Raw genomic sequence first — 19,654 nt, forward strand, 5'->3', positions numbered from 1 at the left:
GGCCTGTAATTGTCAACATGGGTAAACCCCAACCATGAGAGACGGAATGTAGAAAAAAAAAAAAAAAACACATTGATTTTTAAAGACTTTATTTCCAAATTAGAGTGGAAAGTAAGTATTTGGTCACCAACAAACAAGCAAGATTTCTGGCTGTCAAAGAGGTCTAACGTCTTCTAACGAGGTCTAACAAGGCTCCACTCGTTACCTGTATGAATGGCACCTATTTTAACTCATTATCAGTATATAAGACACCTGTCCACAACCCCAGTCAGTCACACTCCGAACTCCACTATGGCCAAGACCAAAGAGCTGTCGAAGGACACCAGAGACAAAATTGTAGACCTGCACCAGGCTGGGACGACTGAATCTGCAATAGGTAAAACGCTTGGTGAAAAGAAATCAACTGTGGGAGCGATTATTAGGAAACGTAAGACACACAAGACCACTGATAATCTCCCTCGATCTGGGGCTCCATGCAAGATCTCATTCCGTGGTGTCAAAATGATAACAAGAATGGTGAGCAAAACTCCTAGAACCACACAAGGAGACCTAGTGAATGACCTACAGAGAGCTGCGACCCCAGTAACAAAGGCTACTATCAGTAACACAATGCACAGCCAGGGACTCAAATCCTGCACTGCCAGACATGTTTCCCTGCTGAAGCCAGTACACGTCCAGGCCCGTCTGCTGTTCGCTAGAGAGCATTTTGATGATCCAGAAGAGGACTGAGAGAATGTGTTATGGTCAGATGAAACCAAAATAGAACTTTTTGGTAGAAACACAGGTTCTCGTGTTTGGAGGAGAAAGAATACTGAATTGCATCCGAAGAACACCATACCCAATGTGAAGCATGGGGGAGGAAACATCATGCTTTGGGGCTGTTTTTTCTGCAAAGGGACCAGGACGACTGATCTGTGTAAAGGAAAGAATGAATGGGGCCATGTATCGAGAGATTTTGAGTGAAAATCTCCTTCCATCAGCAAGGGCATTGAAGATGAGAAGCGGCTGGGTCTTTCAGTGACATGACAATGATCCCAAACACACAGCCAGGGCAACAAAGGAGTGGCTTCGTAAGAAGCATTTCAAGGTCCTGGAGTGGCCTAGCCAGTCTCCAGATATCAACCCCATAGAAAATCTGTGGAGGGAGTTGAAAGTCCGTGTTGCCCAACGACAGCCCCAAAACATCACTGCTCTAGAGGAGATCTGCATGGAGGAATGGGCCAAAATACCAGCAACAGTGTGTGAAAAGCTTGTGAAGAGTTACAGAAAACGTTTGGCCTCCGTTATTGCCAACAAAGGGTACATAACAAAGTATTGAGATGAACTTTTGCCATTGACCAAATACTTATTTTCAACCATGATTTGCAAATAATTTCTTTAAAAATCAAACAATGTGATTTTCTGTTTTTTTTTTTTTTTCACATTCTGTCTCTCATGGTTGAGGTGTACCCATTTTTACAATTACATACTCTCATATTTTCAAGTGGGAGAACTTGCACAATTAGTGGTTGACTAAATACTTATTTACCCCACTGTAAGCACGCGAACCCACTTTCCTTAGAACTCCAGTAACACCATCGAACTTTGACATTCCCTTCTTAACATGGAAAGGTTTCCTCACTCAGACTCTGGCCATTTTGTGTTGTAATGAGTGTCACTGTAAACTGACAGTCACATCTTGCTGAATCAAAAGGTCCAACTATGTCACTGCCCAGCTCTATGACCCTTCTTTGCCTTTCAGTACAAGTAACATCAACTTGGAGAGGGCACTTGGAGCTGAGCACAGATACAGGCACTTGATGTTTTTTCTGGGTGAGGTTTTCAGAGGCAGCTTGATGCATTGTGGACCCCAGTTTTTCCCACTCCTTGTCCTTGTCACAGGTGGTAGCATAATTCTCCAAGGAGGTAAACTCCGAAGCTAGCCTGCTGTGATACTGAGAGGTGCACTCTATTTTAATGCATACACAGCACTATCCTCCCCACACAATCCCATCACGGTGTTGGGCAATGGCTGCCAGTCGGGGACCTGGCAGGCACAGTAATAGGGTGGTAGGTGGGTCCCGCACTTCTTCCTCTATGGCGTGGCTCCCGGGGCATGGCCTCCTCCCTGCCTGGGCTGACGGCAACATGGGCGGGGGTGGGGGTCGGGGCTCCAGTCTCGCGCCACCCAGCGGCGGCTTCCCGGCATCCTCCTGCTTCCGCCTTCCCCTGTCTTTTCTTCCTGGGTATTCGCCATGCGCTTGGGTGCAGGTTGCTGGCTGGGTGCTGGGGGATTGGCTGGGTGTCGCATGCTCTGGTGAGGGTTCCTGCCCTGCCCTGGGCTTGGTGGCCTGTTGGGGGTCCGTGATGTGCCGTGCCGGTTGGGGGGCTGGGGCGATGGCTCGTGGGCCGGGTGAGTGGGTAGGGGTGGTGGCGTGTCCCTTTATCCCGTCCCTGAAGGCCCGGGGGACCACCCTGGATCCCGGGGGGATGATGATGGCTCCTTTGCTGGGCTGCGGGAAGAGGGATAGGCTGCGCTTGCTCACCCCCCCAAACCGGTGTGCTGGGGGGGGCGTGGCTTTGGGTTGGCGCCCACGCTTCATCTCCGCTCATATGTGTGGCTATCAGATATTTAATGTGATTTGGGCATGGCTGGATGTGATTGGGCACATTCGGACGGAAGACCTCGGTGCCGGGATTAGTGATGGGGCGGAGTGGAGTGGGTTGCCTGCAGGCTCCTACGATTGCTGGGTTCTAGATCACAGGGCTGATTTGTGTACACTCCATCCCTCCAAATCACTTATCTCACCCCCGAGCTCCACCTCCTCTCTTTTCTTGGTTATCAGGCCCCCCACATGGTGTCAACCGGAAATACATCTAGCTGACGATAGCACCAACATATTCATAATTAGTGAAGGCGTTCAATGTATTTCTTGTTGTTGTGTTTCTTCTGTCTCTCTCTCTCCTTCTTTTCTTCTGTCTCCACATAACCCCTTCCTGTTCGCTGCTTTGTGTTAATAAACGAGGTATGTTGAATGATCACAATGGGAGTGTCATACTCCAATGTAAAAAAAATAAAACTGGACACACCCGGACACTCAAAATTTCCATTCTCCGTGTCAAACAGCTGAACAGGACAGGTTAAAAAAAAGAGGTGCACTCTGAGGAATCCAAAGCTTTGTAGTTCAGACACTTTCTTAGCTGTTGCTTCTTGTGTGAGGTCAGATTTTCATGTTTAGCTTACCGTATGTTTCGGACTATAAGTTGCGTTTTTTTTCATATTTTGGCTGGGGGTGCGACTTATACTCAGGAGCGACTTATGTGTGGAATTATTAACACATTATGATATAATTTCACATGTTATTTTGGTGTTTTGCAGTGACACTGATGGTTTTGTAAAGTTGTTAGCATGTTCTTATGCTATAGTTATCTGAATAACTCTTTATAGCTATGGCCACGTTCGCGTTCTGCCTTTGGCAGTGTATGTTCAATTGTATTATTGACTTTTTTATCTTGAAATGGATGCATTTAGTTTGTGGCGCTTTCACGCCCACGTGAGGGCGCACTCACACTTGTTTACGTGAAGAAGAGTGCTCACACGCCAGAAGAAGACGGACAGCTACAAAGCTCTGAGTGAGTGAGAGGGCGAGCTCGCGAGAGAGAAAAGACGGCTGCGAACCTACTTTCATTTTTTATGCTTTTAAATTATCTCTACAAAGGCAACGCCTGCGTGTATCATCTTTTCTGTTGTTGCTGTGTGTTTTCCACCCGCGATCGGACACTTAGAGCCAGTTGTGTGGTTGTTTGAACGATGTGCTAATGATAGCGAACGCATGCTAACCTGTTACTTATTACTGTAATAGTATCTAATTATCATTTATTTACGTTGATGTGAACCTGTTTGCTATCGAGGACCAAATTGATTCAGCAAATTATACGGACGTCCAGCATAGTCTTTAGGGAGTTCGCTGGATAGCCAGGACCGAGCCGTAGCGTAGGACAGTATATTCACATTTCATTGTTCATGCACTGTACACTGTACATTTATTTAGCATGTTGTACCCTATTGTATTTTTATATTAAATTGCCTTTCAAGATGACATGTCTGTTCTATGTGTTGGATTTTATCAAGTAAATTTCCCCAAAAAATTCGACTTATACTCCGGTGCGACTTGTATATGTTTTTTTTCTCTTCGTTGGACATTTTATGGCTGGATCGACTTATACTCAGGTGCGACTTGTAGTCCGAAAAATACAGTAGTTCTGATCAGCCAGGTAGTCAGTCCAGCACTGAGCCCCACGCAATGCCCTGTTGACATCTTTTTGGTCTTGTTGCCTGGAGATTAGAAAGTCCAACAGGTGACCGGGTTGGCATCGAGATGTTATGTATTTCTTCAGCTGAAAGACTGAGTTGAGATGAGAAGATGTTGCTCAGAGCACAGACAGAGGAGTCAAATGCCTTTGTTGTGTATTTTCCCAGATCTGGGCGTACCGATTATCTCTGTCCAGAGCTTTGCATCCGTGCAAACTCAGGCATTCAAGTCACGATTGAGGAGTTCATTTGATTTAGGGACTCTTGATAGAGCAGCAGAGAGGAACTTGTATAAGCAGGGGTAGGGGTGCACATATTTTTTTTCCAGGTTCTCAGAGGAGGACCTGGAGATTTGACTTGGTCCTCATTGAGCTTGAGAGCCGACCCGCCTGTTGCGATAAAATTATGACAAGCTTTACTAATAGCCAATTACCTTTAATTAACTATATTACCAATTAACGCTTGATTAACATCAACTGGCACAACAAAATTGCCATTACTTTGAAGTGAAATGTAAAGAAATAAACAGGGGTGCGCATATTTTTTTGCCTCCCACATTGACTCCAAGTCTTTGTAAAAGTGGGATGTCCACCTCATAAGAGCTCATTGAACGTGCATGTTTAGCTTTATGAAATGCGAGCAAAAACACGTTTGTCAGTGCATGGCGCTGGTCTTCATTAACTTTATTCCACCACTTGTCCACAGGGCGAGTGGGATCCTGTCTGACATCAATAGTTTGCTTAATTGCCACATGCTCCGTTTTTTTCGTGCTTTTCAAAGTTTGGATGGATGAAATTCTTTGACCCTACATAAAATGGGCTGCTCTTATCAGCGACATTGGTATTCTTACTGCAAATTTTGCACCACCTTTCCGTGCGAGCATCATTTGCTTCTAGCCATGGTACCTCCTGCAGCCACTTTTCAGCAAAATTCCTTTTTTTCGGTAGCTCCGGTGATGTCTCTGTCGTCTGTCTATCTTTTGACTGGGGTGGGGGAACACGGAAATAATTACTCAGTGGGGCCTGCCTCTTTGACATTTTGAGAAGTGGTTTTCTTGTGTCCGCCGCAAATACAGTGGTCAGCCATCGGTTCGCAAAAGCGTATGGAAGCCGTTGAGGGCCAGCGCGTTTGTCTACGTCCAGTACGCATGCGCGCATGCGGACCACTTATGTGCACCCCTGTGTATAAGGCATCTTTGATGTTACTTTCAGCATCCAAGGTGGAAGCATAATCAGAGTTGCGTAGCAAACCGGCCTTACACAAGGGGGATACGCCAGGTCATGAGCCGCTCAATGATGTCTCAATGGTGTAGCCTGCAACTTCTGTCAGCAAGTATTTTACAGAGGACAGGGTCTTACTGAGGACTGCAATGTCAAAATTTTACCTCTTGACCACGTGTGCAATAAGCGCTGTCCATCTGTGCGGCTGCTCCATGTCACCCTGAGTGTAAAGGCCGAGTTATACTTCGCGTCAGACCTACGCCGTCAAGGAAGAATTGAGTTACGACCCTACGCCGTAGCCTGACGCGCGCCTCTCGAATTTTCTAACCTTTGCGTCACCTAGACGTGTATGACGTGGCGAAAATGGACTGTGATTGGTCCGCTCAGACTTGTTTCCGGTTTACCGCGAAAACACCGCCTTTGTAGAATAGAATCAAACATTATTTTCTACACGCAAAAATGGACCAAGCCGACGGGAGTATCATCGAAGAGCAAGTCTCGTCAAGACATTATTGTGATTGCCAAATGGCAAGGTCGGCGATTGAAAAAAAAATAAAAAATGGAAGAACCACCGAGACATGGGTGTTCGGAATCGAGTGGCCACACAAAGCGGTGACCCAGTCGGCCAAAAACTGCCAACTTTTTATCACTATATGTCGTATTTTTGGTTGGTGCACTTCATCATTTACTGTGTACATATGTTTGCTGTGAGTCTGTGACTTATTTACGTGTCACACTTCAAGTATATGAAGAATAAAGTACAGATTTGGTGTCAAAAGAGTTGTTTTGATCTTTTCAATAACAGACAGTTCACACACACGATGCACCATCACTGATTGATTATTATTATTATTATGATAACGTCAAAATCAAGGCTGCCAACGCAGTTTGGGAAGTTCCATAGACGCCAGAAATCTGCTATGGCTTCCCACTGGCTGGTTGTAGGACACGGCAAACAAATCGGGCTGCAGGGCTTTGCAGACCTTGAACGCAGTGCTCGACGCCAGTTTGAAGCTAGCCGCCCCAGCTAGCTCTCTCCACCCGAGTCTAAAACTCTCTGTGCAGCATCAAAAGTCGGCCAGACCGCCTCGAAACCGTCTTCTGCGTCGCCTGCCCCTCAACATTTGTATGTTCAATATTTATTCAGTGTGATGAGCAGAATATTTACTTTCAAGAGTTCCATCTTGCATTGTTTATTTTTTCTCCGACTAGCGGAAGTAAACAAGCATGCCCCAAAACCATACAGTACAAACATAACGCCAAATCCCTCTAGTGGCTTCGCGGTGAATTACAGAGCAACGCGTTCCCTCACCGCAGAACTATCGAATGTCGAATGACGCCGTAGTCGCTGCGCCGTCACCGCAACGCGGGAGTATAACTCAGGCTTAAAGAAGAGTGCAAACTTTCCAGGGAGCAAGGTTTATACTCATGTTTTGCTTTATTGTGCTTTTGACTGCAGGAAGGGATGACTTGGGTGCTGTGGTGGGCCACCAGATACGAAGACCTAGCAATTTAGCTTTCCCCAATTTGGGGTGAGCATAAAAAAAAGAGCATTCAGTCGCAAGGGGAGCTGCCCGATGAAGGATCTTGTTTTGTCCCAACCCTCAAAGTGACCGTCATGCCCAAGTCACCCCTGTGCTGGTCTCATGCTAGGAGCTTACAGACCTTGACCTGCTCCCCTCACCTTATCCTGTCGCCAGAGGACTTTTGTAAAGGAAGCTGAAGCCTGCACAAAGAATGGATTTATGTGACGGATGGGTGGGCAATTCCTTCCCACCCAGTCTTGGCCTTACCCACTGTATTCCAGTGGAATGAGAGACGACCTTCAAGTGAGTGCAGTTTCAGGGAACTGCCAGACATCCAGTTTGTTGGAAACGGCCCATGTGTGTGTGTCCAGTGGACAAATTTTTCATTGAGGGTTTACTCCCATAGCCATACTTCCTCCTGGTTTTACCCACATGGCTGTGAGTGTGCCTTCTTTTGCCATCACAGCAATTAAGGCAACTCTCACATTTACCCTCTTCCACCTGCTTTGCCATGGAGTTCTTCACCGTATCCCTGGCAATGGTCAGTTGATAATATCACGCAAATCTACAGAGTTTCATGAAGTCTCGCGGTGTCACAGCATGTCACAGCCACAGGAAATCCACCTTTAAATAATTTAGATTGAGTTCTCACGCCAAGTAGGTTTCAAGTAAGCTCTAAAATTGGGTAGGCTCTAATTTTTTACAGACTAGAACCAGTAAAAAATATCAGACAAAAAATTTCAAATATTTGTTGACCTAACCCAGGCCAAAACGACTAAAAATAGGACTTAGACAAATAAGTATTTTTGTCCAAAAGACGAAGAATAAAAATTAAAAGGGCTGCCAAAAATAACTGTAGAAGCCATATTCACTGTGACAAGTCACTGCATCAATTTGTTTAATTTGAAACTATTTTACATTCAGGATGCGCCTCGAGCGGAAGTGCTAGTTAGTGCAACAGGGGGACATACGGTTTTCACCATAGCATGCCGTAGCATGAGCTACATGGAAAGTGAACTGTTTACTGAATTGCTGAAATAACTTAACCAAACGCAAACCATCCATGTGGGCAGGTCATTGCTGATAGCCTATGCGTACATTCGGGTTCGGAAGGTATACTCAGTATTGGCTTGATTTTGAGTTTGCTAAAATGCCAGTACATTAACAATGGTCTTATTATTATTATTTTCATTTCACATATGCGCAATCTGGAAAAGCTATGTAGCCCATAGCTACAAATGGCTGTGGCAGCCGGCATCACCATTTTACAGCACTACAGGTAATTAACAATGGCAAGCTATGTTGAAGTAAAGCTTTTAATATTTTTGTTAAATTATGCTCTCAATTATGTGTTAATTTACCTGATTATGTAGGGTGACCTTATTTTGATTCCCAAAAAAGAGGACACTCAGCCCGGCCTCAAGATACTTGAATTTTACTTGAAATTCACTCAAAGATGCCTATATAAAGTGGGGAGAACAAGTATTTGATACACTGCCAATGGGTTTTCCCATTGGCAGTGTATCAAAAACTTCTTCTCCCCACTGTAACTTTAATATATTTAAAGTGTGCCCCCTCAATGCAGTTTGAAAAAAAAAAATGTAATATATATATATATATATATACATGGAATATATAATGCAGACCCATAGAAATGTATTCCGGTCAATACATATACACACAGTAGGCTATGTGCCAACTAAACATTTTTATAAATTACTATCACGACAATTGTCCTTGACAAATTGTTGTTCCCATTCAATTGATATTCTCATTCAATGTTCTAGATTGCACACAAACAAAAACCGAAATAAACCAGCATGTTTCCAAACGTAGCAGTTAAAATCTACGTTTCCCATAATGCCTAGTGCGGTTTAGCTTACTGATAGCTAGCAGAGGCAAAAATCAAACTTTGCTATTACAGTTTACAATCATCGGTAGCGCAACGATGCGACACCAAATGAGATTTTGCAGTCAAAGCTCCGACAGAAGTCAACAGTTGCCATTATATACGTATTTATCGTAAAAAACTTCAGGCGTTGTGGCCAAATCGTCAACCCAGTAGATGGCGGTAATGCCTCATGATAGGAGTAAACTCCCAACAAGAACTACTCCTTCCCTCCCTACTACCAGGAGCCATGTCATTGCAGGCAGGCGCTGCCACCCAGCGGCCGGAGGGATTCTCTTCAAATTGGTCCCGTGAAAAATCATATAAACCGGACATTTTTATGAATTTATAAAACCCGCCCGGACCACGAGGATATTACGTGAAAGTAGGACTTGTCCGGGCAAAAGAGGACGTTTGGTCACCCTATGATTATGTGCACCTGTGTGGTAGTGAATAAATGCCCTCCTGCATGCAGTCAGTGTGTGTGCAGTGAGTGACCAAGCAAGCAAGCAGCGGTGTCTCCTTGTCCTCCTTCAGTTTGACAGTTTGTATTTATTTTTATATTCGGTGCTTCGCTAACTGAAAAGGTACGCTACGTGTACCGCTGTGAGGGTTAACTCTGCCAACAATTATATTAAAGTTTTTTTTGTTTTTTTTTTGTTTTGATTTCAGTCTCACAATTTTGTGTGAAGTATTTGCAGTTGGTCATGAGCATGAAAAGGCATTAAATGAGATTTGCTAATACCTATAGTCTTATTCAGTGCATTATTCACCGCAACGCAGCTTGAATAATGTGGATCATCCAAAACTAAAAGAAAATGTAAATAATGACAGTCATTAAATTAGGTTTACCATGACAAAATGGGTCGGTTCAGGTGAACATGTGATTGTTTTACTTACTGCGACTCAACTGAAGTAGTTTCTTGGCATTTTCAAAACTGCTGCACAAGAACTCTGTACTTCCAGTCCAGAAAAACTTTTGCAGTGGTTCTTGTATCTTCATGAAGCTCGGGAAGTTGTTCAGAATCTAAGGCGAGGGAGACAAGAGTATGCGTAGGGACTTACAATGCAACACAGAGGAAAGGCAAGGGGGAAGCAGTATTTCATATCAGGGTAATGTCCGTATTGAAACATCCTAGATGAATGTCATTGTCAACCTGTCCAATTTGGCGTTATAATTGGATCAGAGGTGGGGACTTTTTGCCATGAGAGCGACTTTTCAACAGGCCAACCCAAAAAGATTACAAATTTAGATATTTGAACTAATAATACAGTACATACAATGCTATATAAAAGTTTGGGCACCCCTGATGATTATAAAGATTTTCATTTGTAAATCACTGGTGGTTTGGAACAAAAATTTCAGTTACGTAAATTCTATAGCAGATAAACACAGTAATATTTGAGAGGTGTGTTGAAATTTAAAGGATAAAAAGAAAGTAAAAAAAAGATAGGCAGGTGCATAAATAAAATGTGTTTTGGGAGACTAAAACGTAACGAGACTCCGGTTTTCGCCTGACGGGATGAGCGCGAGACGAAAATGGGAAATGGCTTCTGTTACGTGTTCACAATGACTCCACTCTCTAAGCTACACAATGCTTCCTAACATTTTATGTGTAGTTAGCCTGCATCGTAGCAGTGTCTGGTTTTGTCACTCGTATATTGCGCCCCTTCCCGACTCACCAGTGTGTCGACTCCAATCTCCATGCAGGTTTGCACACATGGTGAGATTTGTTTTCTTGGCCAGAGAGAATATTTCATGTCGTTTTAGCCTTTAAAGGTCTGTGCTAAGTGATCATCACACACTGAATGTAACTCGTAGCGTTAGCATAACATTTGCATTCATGCTAACGGTGTGTATTATCACCAAGTTGGCAGTCCTTGTTGACGCTACAATATGTGTTCATCTGTCAATGTGCATTCAGAAAGGTTGGAAACCTTTATTTATTTTTGAAGTAAACTTTTTTATCGACGGAAACATTTTTAGTAAATGTCAAATAAAACTAGATGAAATTATAGTCTTGAGTTCTCATCAACAAAAACTAGATGAAGACACACACATTTTGAGATGACTGAAAAAAAAACTAAGACTAATAAGTATTATTGTCCAAAAGACTAACATTAAGATGAAAATAAACAGGTTACCAAAAACAACAGTGGGAGTGGATGGAAACGCAATCAGGGCATCCAGTGCCTGCATATCAACAAAGTTGAATGTGTCCTAACACATGAATACGGGAATTTTATGTTCATGAAGGCAGATGTGGAACCAAGACAGTGCCACCACAAAGCAATAACTGGTACATATATGTTCAATTTGACTACAATTCTGTGTGTTGCGTCACAGCTGAGACATCATTAGCTTTGCTAAATGAAGCAATACAACGATGAAGAAATGGAAAACACACACTCATTTGCTACAAGTCCCACACGGGCTTTTTACCCTAAATGTATAAATGCAAGTGTTTTACGTTTTTTGTTCGTTTACAGGTGGAAAATGCTGTTAGGCAAGGGAAGAAAACTTGATGTGCCTCATAACGACACTTGTGTTGCTGGACATATATCGAGACTACGTGCATTTCCTTGATGATGGAAGGCTCAATTTATGATCAACCTTTGTTAAAATTTTCCCAATAATTGTATCAATTGTTATTTATTGACCTGTTTTCACATGCACCAATCGCTTTAAATAAAACAAGAAATAGAATGTTGTCCAAAAGGTTTATTGCTAAAAATATCTGCAATGAAAAATAATGTTATACTTTTATTGTTTATATGTACATATGTGACGAGCTCATAATACCATAACTATAATCTAAACAGGTGAAAAATACCTTGTAGTATTTCCTTGTAACAACAAAATACCTGTCAGCACTTCTGCATACAGCAACTGTAATATTAATTGTAATTTCGCCTTGTTTTGGTCCCTCAAGTGGCTGGCGTATCCATCTACTCATGTTAAGACAGGCTGCACTACGGAGCTACGACGAAGCATTAGTTTTAATTATAATTTGATGATCTTTAATACTGTTGATTTTAACGGAGGCGGCAATTTTTACGTAAAGTGCGTAGCTGCTTATACAGGCTATATAGACTGAGTAACGCCGACGAGTCTGTCATTTCGCATCTAATTCTCTATAGATGTTATAACGCCATCCATCCATTCATCCACATATACATACATTCATATTCTGTAGCTGGTCAAAATATTCACTTTCAACTACCGGTATATACTGTATAGGCGCTTCCAGGATTACCCAACTACGCACAGCACAGAAAGTCACGCAGCCTCATCTCTGCCGTGCTAAACCCATTTTGGAGATTCCGTTGGTTCCTCTGGTGCTACACTATCTACACACTGCTTACTGCAACCGCACTTCATGTTGTTCTGTCTAAACTGACAGTCCGTAGCAAAAAATGTCAAAGATGACGCTGCCCATGTTTCGCTCAGGAAACTTGTCTATAACTTTTTCATTTCTCAAATGTAACTGTTTTAATCTGCTACATGATATATTTAACAGAAAATGTGTTCCAAACAATGGGTTATTTACAAAGCAAAATCTTAAAAATTGTCATGGGTGGCCAAACATTTGCTTTCCACTGTAAAAACAAGTTTCCTGAGCGAAATATGGGCGGCGGCATCTTGGACAATCTGCCTTAAACTTCCGCTTTAGAAAAAAACCTCATGAGTTTCGGTTTAAGTTAGCAGTGTGTTGATGAAGTTAAAACTGCGAAATCAAGCCAGAGGAACCCACGTAATCTCCCAAAATGGATTCAGCACAACGTAGATGAGATTGGATTGTTCTTATCACTGTGTTGATCATTTGTAGACAAAATTATAACCACCCGTCAGCCTCTTTTGACGTGAGGTTATACAGTAGATTGATACGCCGGCCACTTGTGTGACCAAAATGAGGTGAACTTAAAAATTAAAATTACATTCGCTGAATGCAGATGGGCTGACACGGATTTTGATGTAACAAGGAAATACTACAAGGTATAGTATTTTAATTTTACCAAACCATTAGTTACTGTCTGATTATGCATTAGCTAATGCGTTAACTCATGTTGATTAAAATATTAATAAATGTTAGAAAAGCAATTATATTAATTATTGTAATGTTACTTAAACATTAGTTATTGTCTAAAAATGCACTAAGGGACCCTTATTGTAAAGTGTTACCAGTAAGTGTTGCTGTGAGGCACATTAACTGATCTTCCCTTGCCATGCAGTGTTTTCCACCTGTAAACAGACTAACAAAAAACTTGCATTTATGCGGTGCCATCCAACACGTATAGATTAGTAAACAGACTAGCAGCAGTAGTTGTACTAAAAATTATTAAACTTCATGATTACAATCATCGTAATATCAATAGCAAACACAACAAGTCGTTTCATGCGCCAGATTTTAGGTTTCGTATTTTTGGAGCACATACCTTCCATAACACAGCGGCAGCATGACTACACGAAGGCCCGGGACACAATATACATGTACAGCCTGCAGTTTTGACGTCTCCCTCCGGTGTTACCAGCACCCATGGTTTGTGGTACGGAGAACTGAGGCACTGGACTTGTTCTTCATCCGCCTTCATGAAGTCAAAATTTCTGTGTTCGTGTATGAGGACACATCCAACTTTGTGGCTGTGCAGGTACTGGAAAGCCTCAGAGCTTTTCAGGTTTCTGATGGCGTTTCCATCCCATTCCAGTGTTGAATGGTTAGCTATTACCTGACTTTATGAAAAATGGGATCATTTATAACTGTTCACTCGGGTCCATTTAAGAATTGTTATACAGTATATCTACATTTGCGCAAAGGGCATTTTAGTCACAGAGTCGAGTGGTCATTTAAAAATAGTATGGTTTCTCAAAAAAATTCCATCAAACCGCAGAATGGATTTACTGGCAGTTTGAGCACAAATTTAGGGACAACACCATTTCTTCACCTCACTCCTGGTCTTACCTCTTAGTTTTGCCTGCATGTAAAGACTACCCATAGTCTTGTGCGTGCATAAAGACACTTTCCCAATTCTCAGTAAGACCAAAGGGGAGGGCTACGATTCACCCTCAACAACGAGATAGCTACTCGGGCACACTAGGTTTTGAGAGTAATAACATTCAACTCTCACTGACTGAAGAAAAGATATAGCTGTCAGGACAGAAAGCACGTAAACAAGCACAAATAACTAACTTTAATAGTAACGACACTAAGATTACTTTTGCTCATCAACATACAGTGAGGCAAATAAGTATTTAGTCAACCACCAATTGTGCAAGTTCTCCCACTTGAAAAGATTAGAGAGGCATATAATTGTCAACATGGGTAAACCTCAACCATGAGAGAATGTGGAAAGAAAAAACAGAAAATCACATTGTTTGTTTTTAAATAATTTATTTCCAAATTAGAGTGGAAAATAAATATTTGGTCACCTACAAACAGGCAAGATTTCTGGCTGTCAAAGAGGTCTAACTTCTTCTAACCAGGTCTAACAAGGCTCCACCTGTATTAATGGCACCTGTTTTAACTCATTAGCGGTAAAGGACACCTGTCCACAACCTCAGTCAGTCACACTGCAAACTCCACTATAGCCAAGACCAAAGAGCTGTCGAAGGACACCAGAGACAAAATTGTAGACCTGCACCAGGCTGAGAAGACAAGCTGTTGAAGGACATCAGAGACAAAATTGTAGACCTGCACCAGGCTGGGAAGACAATCTGCAATAGATAAAACACTTGGTGTAAAGAAATCAACTGTAGGAGCAATTATTAGAAAATGGAAGACATACACAACCACTGATAATCTCCCTCAATCTAGGGCTCCATCCAAGATCTCACCCCGTGGCGTCAAAATGATACACAAGAACAGTGAGCAAAAATCCCAGAACCACACGGGGGGACTTAGTGAATGACCTACATAGAGCTGGGACCACGGTAACAAAGGCTACTATCAGTAACACAATGTGCCGCCAGGGACTCAAATCCTACACTGCCAGACGTGTCCCCCTGCTGAAGCCAGTACACGTCCAGGCCCATCTGCGGTTCGCTAGAGAGCATTTGAATGATCCAGAAGAGGACTGGGAGAATGTGTTATGGTCAGATGAAACCAAAATAGAACTTTTTGGTAGAAACACAGGTTCTCGTGTTTGGAGAAGAATACTGAATTGCATTCGAAGAACACCATACCCACTGCTTTGGGGCTGTTTTTCTGCAAGGGACCAGGACGACTGATCTGTGTAAAGGAAAGAATGAATGGGGCCATGTATTGAGAGATTTTGAGTGAAAATCTCTTTCAATCAGCAAGGGCATTGAAGATGAGACGTGGCTGGGTCTTTCAGCATGACAATGATCCCAAACACAAAGCCAGGGCAACAAAGGAGTGGCTTCGTAAGAAGCATTTCAAGGTCCTGGAGTGGCCTAGCCAGTCTTAAGATATCAACCCCATAGAAAATCTGTGGATGGAGTTGAAAGTACGTGCTATCCAAAGACAGCCCCAAAACATCACTGCTCTAGAGGAGATCTGCATGGAGGAATGGGCCAAAATACCAGCAACAGTGGGTGAAAAGCTTGTGAAGAGTTACAGAAAACGTTTGGCCTCCGTTATTGCCAACAAATGGCACATAACAAAGTATTGAGATGAACTTTTGGTATTGACCAAATACTTATTTTCCACCATGATTTACAAATAAATTATTTAAAAATCAAACAATGTGATTTTCTGGTTATTTTTTTCCACATTGTTTCTCTCATGGTTGAGGTTTACCCATGTTGACAATTACAGGAATTGTTGGTAAATCCCTATATTGGATCAAACTTGCGAATAACTACAGTGATCTCAGATTACGGTATTCAGTATTACGATATTCACCACAAACTAACTTAAACAAGCAATATGTTATGTGTCGCTCGATTGAATTAATTAAATAGCCATGTTACGTTCCACTATTAGCAGGGGTGCACATAAGTGGTCCACATGCGCGCATGCGTACTGGACGTAGACAAACGCGCTGGCCCTCAACGGCTTCCATACGCTTTTGCGTACCGATGGCTGACCACTGCATTTGCGGCGGACACGAGAAAATAACTTCTCATAATGTCAAAGAGGCAGGCCTCACTGAGTAATTATTTCCGTGTTCCCCCACCCCCGTCAAAAGACAGATGACAGAGACGTCACCGGAGCTACCGAAAAAAAGGACTTTTGCTGAAAAGTGGCTGCAGGAGGTACCATGGCTACAAGCAAATGATGCTCGCACGGAAATTCGGTACAAAATGTGCCGTGAGAATCCCAATGTCGCTGATAAGAGCAGCGCATTTTATGTAGGGTCAAAGAATTTCAGCCATCCAAACTTTGAAAAGCATGAAAAAAACAGAGAGCATGTGGCAATTAAGCAAACTATCGATGTCAGACAGGACCCCACTCGCCCTATGGACAAGTGGCGGAATAAAGGTAATGAAGAACAGCGCCATGCACTGACAAACGTGTTTTTGCCCGCATTTTAAAAAGCTAAACATGCACGTTCCATGAGGTCTTATGTGGAGGACATCCCACTTTTACAAAGGCTTGGAGTTAATGTGGGAGCCGCATAATGCCCTTTATTTTGAATTGGTGCTTTTATGTTATTTCTTTACATTTCACTTCAAAGTAATGGCAATTTTGTTGTGCCAGTTGTTGTTAATCAAGCATTAATTGTTAAAATAATTAAAGTTAATTGGCTCTAAGAAAAAGCTTGTCATTATTTTATCGCATCAGGTGGGTCGGCTCTCAAGCTCAATGAGGACCAAGTCACATCTCCCGGTCTTCCGCTGAGAACCTGGGCAAAAAAAATATGTGCACCCCTGACTATTAGTGTTAATAGTGGTGCACCAATACTAGTATCAGAATTGGGGTTGCCAACTGTCCTTTGAAAAACGGAATTGTCCCATATTCAGAAACAAAAGTATTTCAAGGGGATGTGCTTTGTTCTTTATTTTTGTAAAACTCGAAAAGAATGTTTAATTTGTAGAATGAGCGAATCCTGGTATGGTGCTTTTCAAGAATATAGTAGTCCTTCTAAAAAAATTATCATATTGTGATAAAGTTCATTAATTTCTGTAATGTACTGATAAACATTTGACTTTCATATATTTTAAATTCATTACACACAACTGAAGTAGTTCAAGCCTTTTATTGTTTTAATATTGATGGCAAAAAAGTCCAGAAAACCCAAAAATCCCTACCTTAAAAAATTAGCATATCATGAAAAGGTATTAAGAAGCTACTAACCTAATCATCTGAATCAATGAATTCACTCAAAACAACCACGAAAGATTCCTGAGGCTTTTAAAAACTCTCAGCCTGGTTCATTACTCAAAACCGCAATCATAGGCAAAACTGCCGACCTGACTGCTGTCCAGAAGGCCATCATTGACACCCTCAAGCAAGAGGCTAAGACACAAAGACATTTCTGAGCGAATAGGCTGTTCCCAGAGTGCTGTATCAAGGTACCTCCGTGGGAAGTCTATGGGAAGCAAAAAGTGTGGCAGGAAACGCAGCACAACCAGAAGAGGTGATCGCACCCTGAGAAAGATTGTGGAGAAGGGCCGAATCCAGACCTTGGGGGACCTGCAGAACTGGACTGAGTCTGGAGTAGAAACATCCAGAGCCACCGTACACAGGCGTGTGCTGGAGCCAGTTTTGAATCTGAAACAGCAGCAGAAGCGCCTGACCTGGGCTACAGAGATGCAGCACTGGATTGTTGCTCAGTGGTCCAAAGTACTTTTTTCAGATAAAAGCAAATTTTGCATGCCATTCGGAAATCAAGGTGCCAGAGTTTAGAGGAGGACCGGGGAGAAGGAAATGCCAAAATGCCTGAGGTCCAGTGTCAAGTACCCACAGTCAGTGATGGTCTGGGGTGCCATGTCAGCTGATGGTGTTGGTCTACTGTGTTTTATCAAGGGAAGGGTCAATGCAGCATGCTATCAGGAGATTTTGGAGCACTTCATGCTTCCATCTGCTAAAAAGCTTTATGGAGATGAAGATTTCATTTTTCAGCACGACCTGGCACCTCCTCACAGTGCCAAAACCACTTGTAAATGGTTTACTGACCATGGCATTACTGTGCTCAATTGGCCTGCCACCTCTCCTGACCTGAACCCCATAAAGAATCTGTGGGATATTGTGAAGGGAAAGTTGAGAGACACCAGACCCAACACTGTGGATGAGCTTAAGGCCGCTATCGAACCATAACACCTCAGCAGTGCCACAGGCGGATTGCCTCCATGCCACGCCGCATTGAAGCAGTCATCTCTGCATAAGGATTCCCGACCAAGTATTGAGTGCATAGCTGATATAATTAATTGAAGGTTGACTTTTTTTTTGTATTAAAAAACACTTTTTGTATTGGTCGGATGAAACATACTGATTTTTTTTAGACAGGGATTTTTGTTATTTATTGACTTTGTAGCCAACATCATCAATATTAAAACAATAAAAGGCTTGAACTACTTCAGTTGTGTGAAATGAATCTAAAATATATGAAAGTCTAATGTTTATCAGTACATTACAGAAAATAATGATCTTTATCGCAATATGCTCAGTTTTTGAGAAGGACTAGTACATGAAAATGTATTTCTCCATGCTCTGTTATGCATAAAAAGTTGTTGGTGTGTATGATTGAATACCTGGGTTTTTATTGTTTTATGTCTTATGGGCGGCACCTAGTGGACGCCTAACATTATTGTACCTAATGCACACTTTATTAGAAAAAAAACAGTTGTTCAGTCGAGAAACACATGATGGTAGCAGTCAGCTCATGCCGTCTCTGCGTCCATGTTGTCTTGAATTACAGTGCGTGTGACACTCATTAGGGTGACCACCTGTCCAGTTTCAGGACGGACACTCAGGCTTTTCAGTGATGTGTCCAGCGCAACCCATTAGCTAGACGCTATTTGTCCAGCTTTTAAAGAAAATGGGCCACTGTTCACTTTATGTGACGCAACTCCACGGTTGTTGGCCACTCTTGGCCAAGAGGCATATGATAATGATATCAATATCTGTCGAAATAATTTCCTCGCCGAGATTTTACAATAGTGCTAGCAAACGTGAAAACAGCGGACATCTTTCAACATCGAATGGACACGAGCACAATTTCCTCGCCAAAAGCAGTCGAGACTCGTTCCACGGCTTCTGAACGCTTCGCCGGTTTGACCTGAGTAGCAGGGGCAAAGTAGCCGTAGAACATCACGCAGAGAACGCAAAATATAAAAGAATGAGGCAAAAAGCAGGTGCGTCGACATTGAAAACATGTTTTCGAGAACCCTCGTCGCCTCTGGATAACAAAATATCTGCAGCTGAACTTCGTAAAGTTGTTCCTCTTTTAAGGGTTCACTTCTTTTGAGCAGTTCAATGCTCACATTGTTTTCACACAAATCTTACTCTTCAGAATTTTGATTGTTACAAATGTTCCGTTAATACCGTTGACGTGCCAAAATGACTACACCTTCGGAAAACGTCCTACCAATGGCAAATATGACACCCTAAGTGCAGTGTTATGAAAAAGTATATGAACCTTTTGGAATTTCTCACATTTCTGCATCAAATCACCATCAAATGTGATCTGATCTTTGTTACAATCACACAGATGTAAAAACAGTGTCTTCTTTAACTAAAACCACCCAAACATTTATAGGTTTTCACATTTTAATGAGGATAGTATGCAAACAATGACAGACGGGGGAAAAATAAGTAAGTGAAGG

At 42.4% G+C, this 19,654-nt stretch overlaps 1 protein-coding gene across 12 annotated transcripts in view; it reads right to left on the minus strand.

Annotated features, from left to right (window-relative positions):
- LOC130917366 (phospholipid-transporting ATPase ABCA1-like) overlaps positions 1-19,654 on the minus strand; it is a 321,379-nt gene that overhangs the window by 202,585 nt on the left and 99,140 nt on the right. For 9 of the 12 annotated variants that reach the window (XM_057838715.1, XM_057838723.1, XM_057838765.1 and 6 more), the window contains 2 exons: positions 9,826-9,952; positions 9,671-9,733 (listed from right to left, as the gene is read on the minus strand). In XM_057838715.1, coding sequence (XP_057694698.1) covers positions 9,671-9,733; positions 9,826-9,952 — 190 coding nt within the window. Of the gene's footprint in view, positions 1-9,670; positions 9,734-9,825; positions 9,953-19,654 lie in introns of those variants that run through there. The other 3 variants (XM_057838802.1, XM_057838793.1, XM_057838783.1) reach the window with 3 other exon arrangements.

This window comes from Corythoichthys intestinalis, chromosome 1, assembly GCF_030265065.1.
Source record: "Corythoichthys intestinalis isolate RoL2023-P3 chromosome 1, ASM3026506v1, whole genome shotgun sequence".
NCBI classification, from domain to species: domain Eukaryota; kingdom Metazoa; phylum Chordata; class Actinopteri; order Syngnathiformes; family Syngnathidae; genus Corythoichthys; species Corythoichthys intestinalis.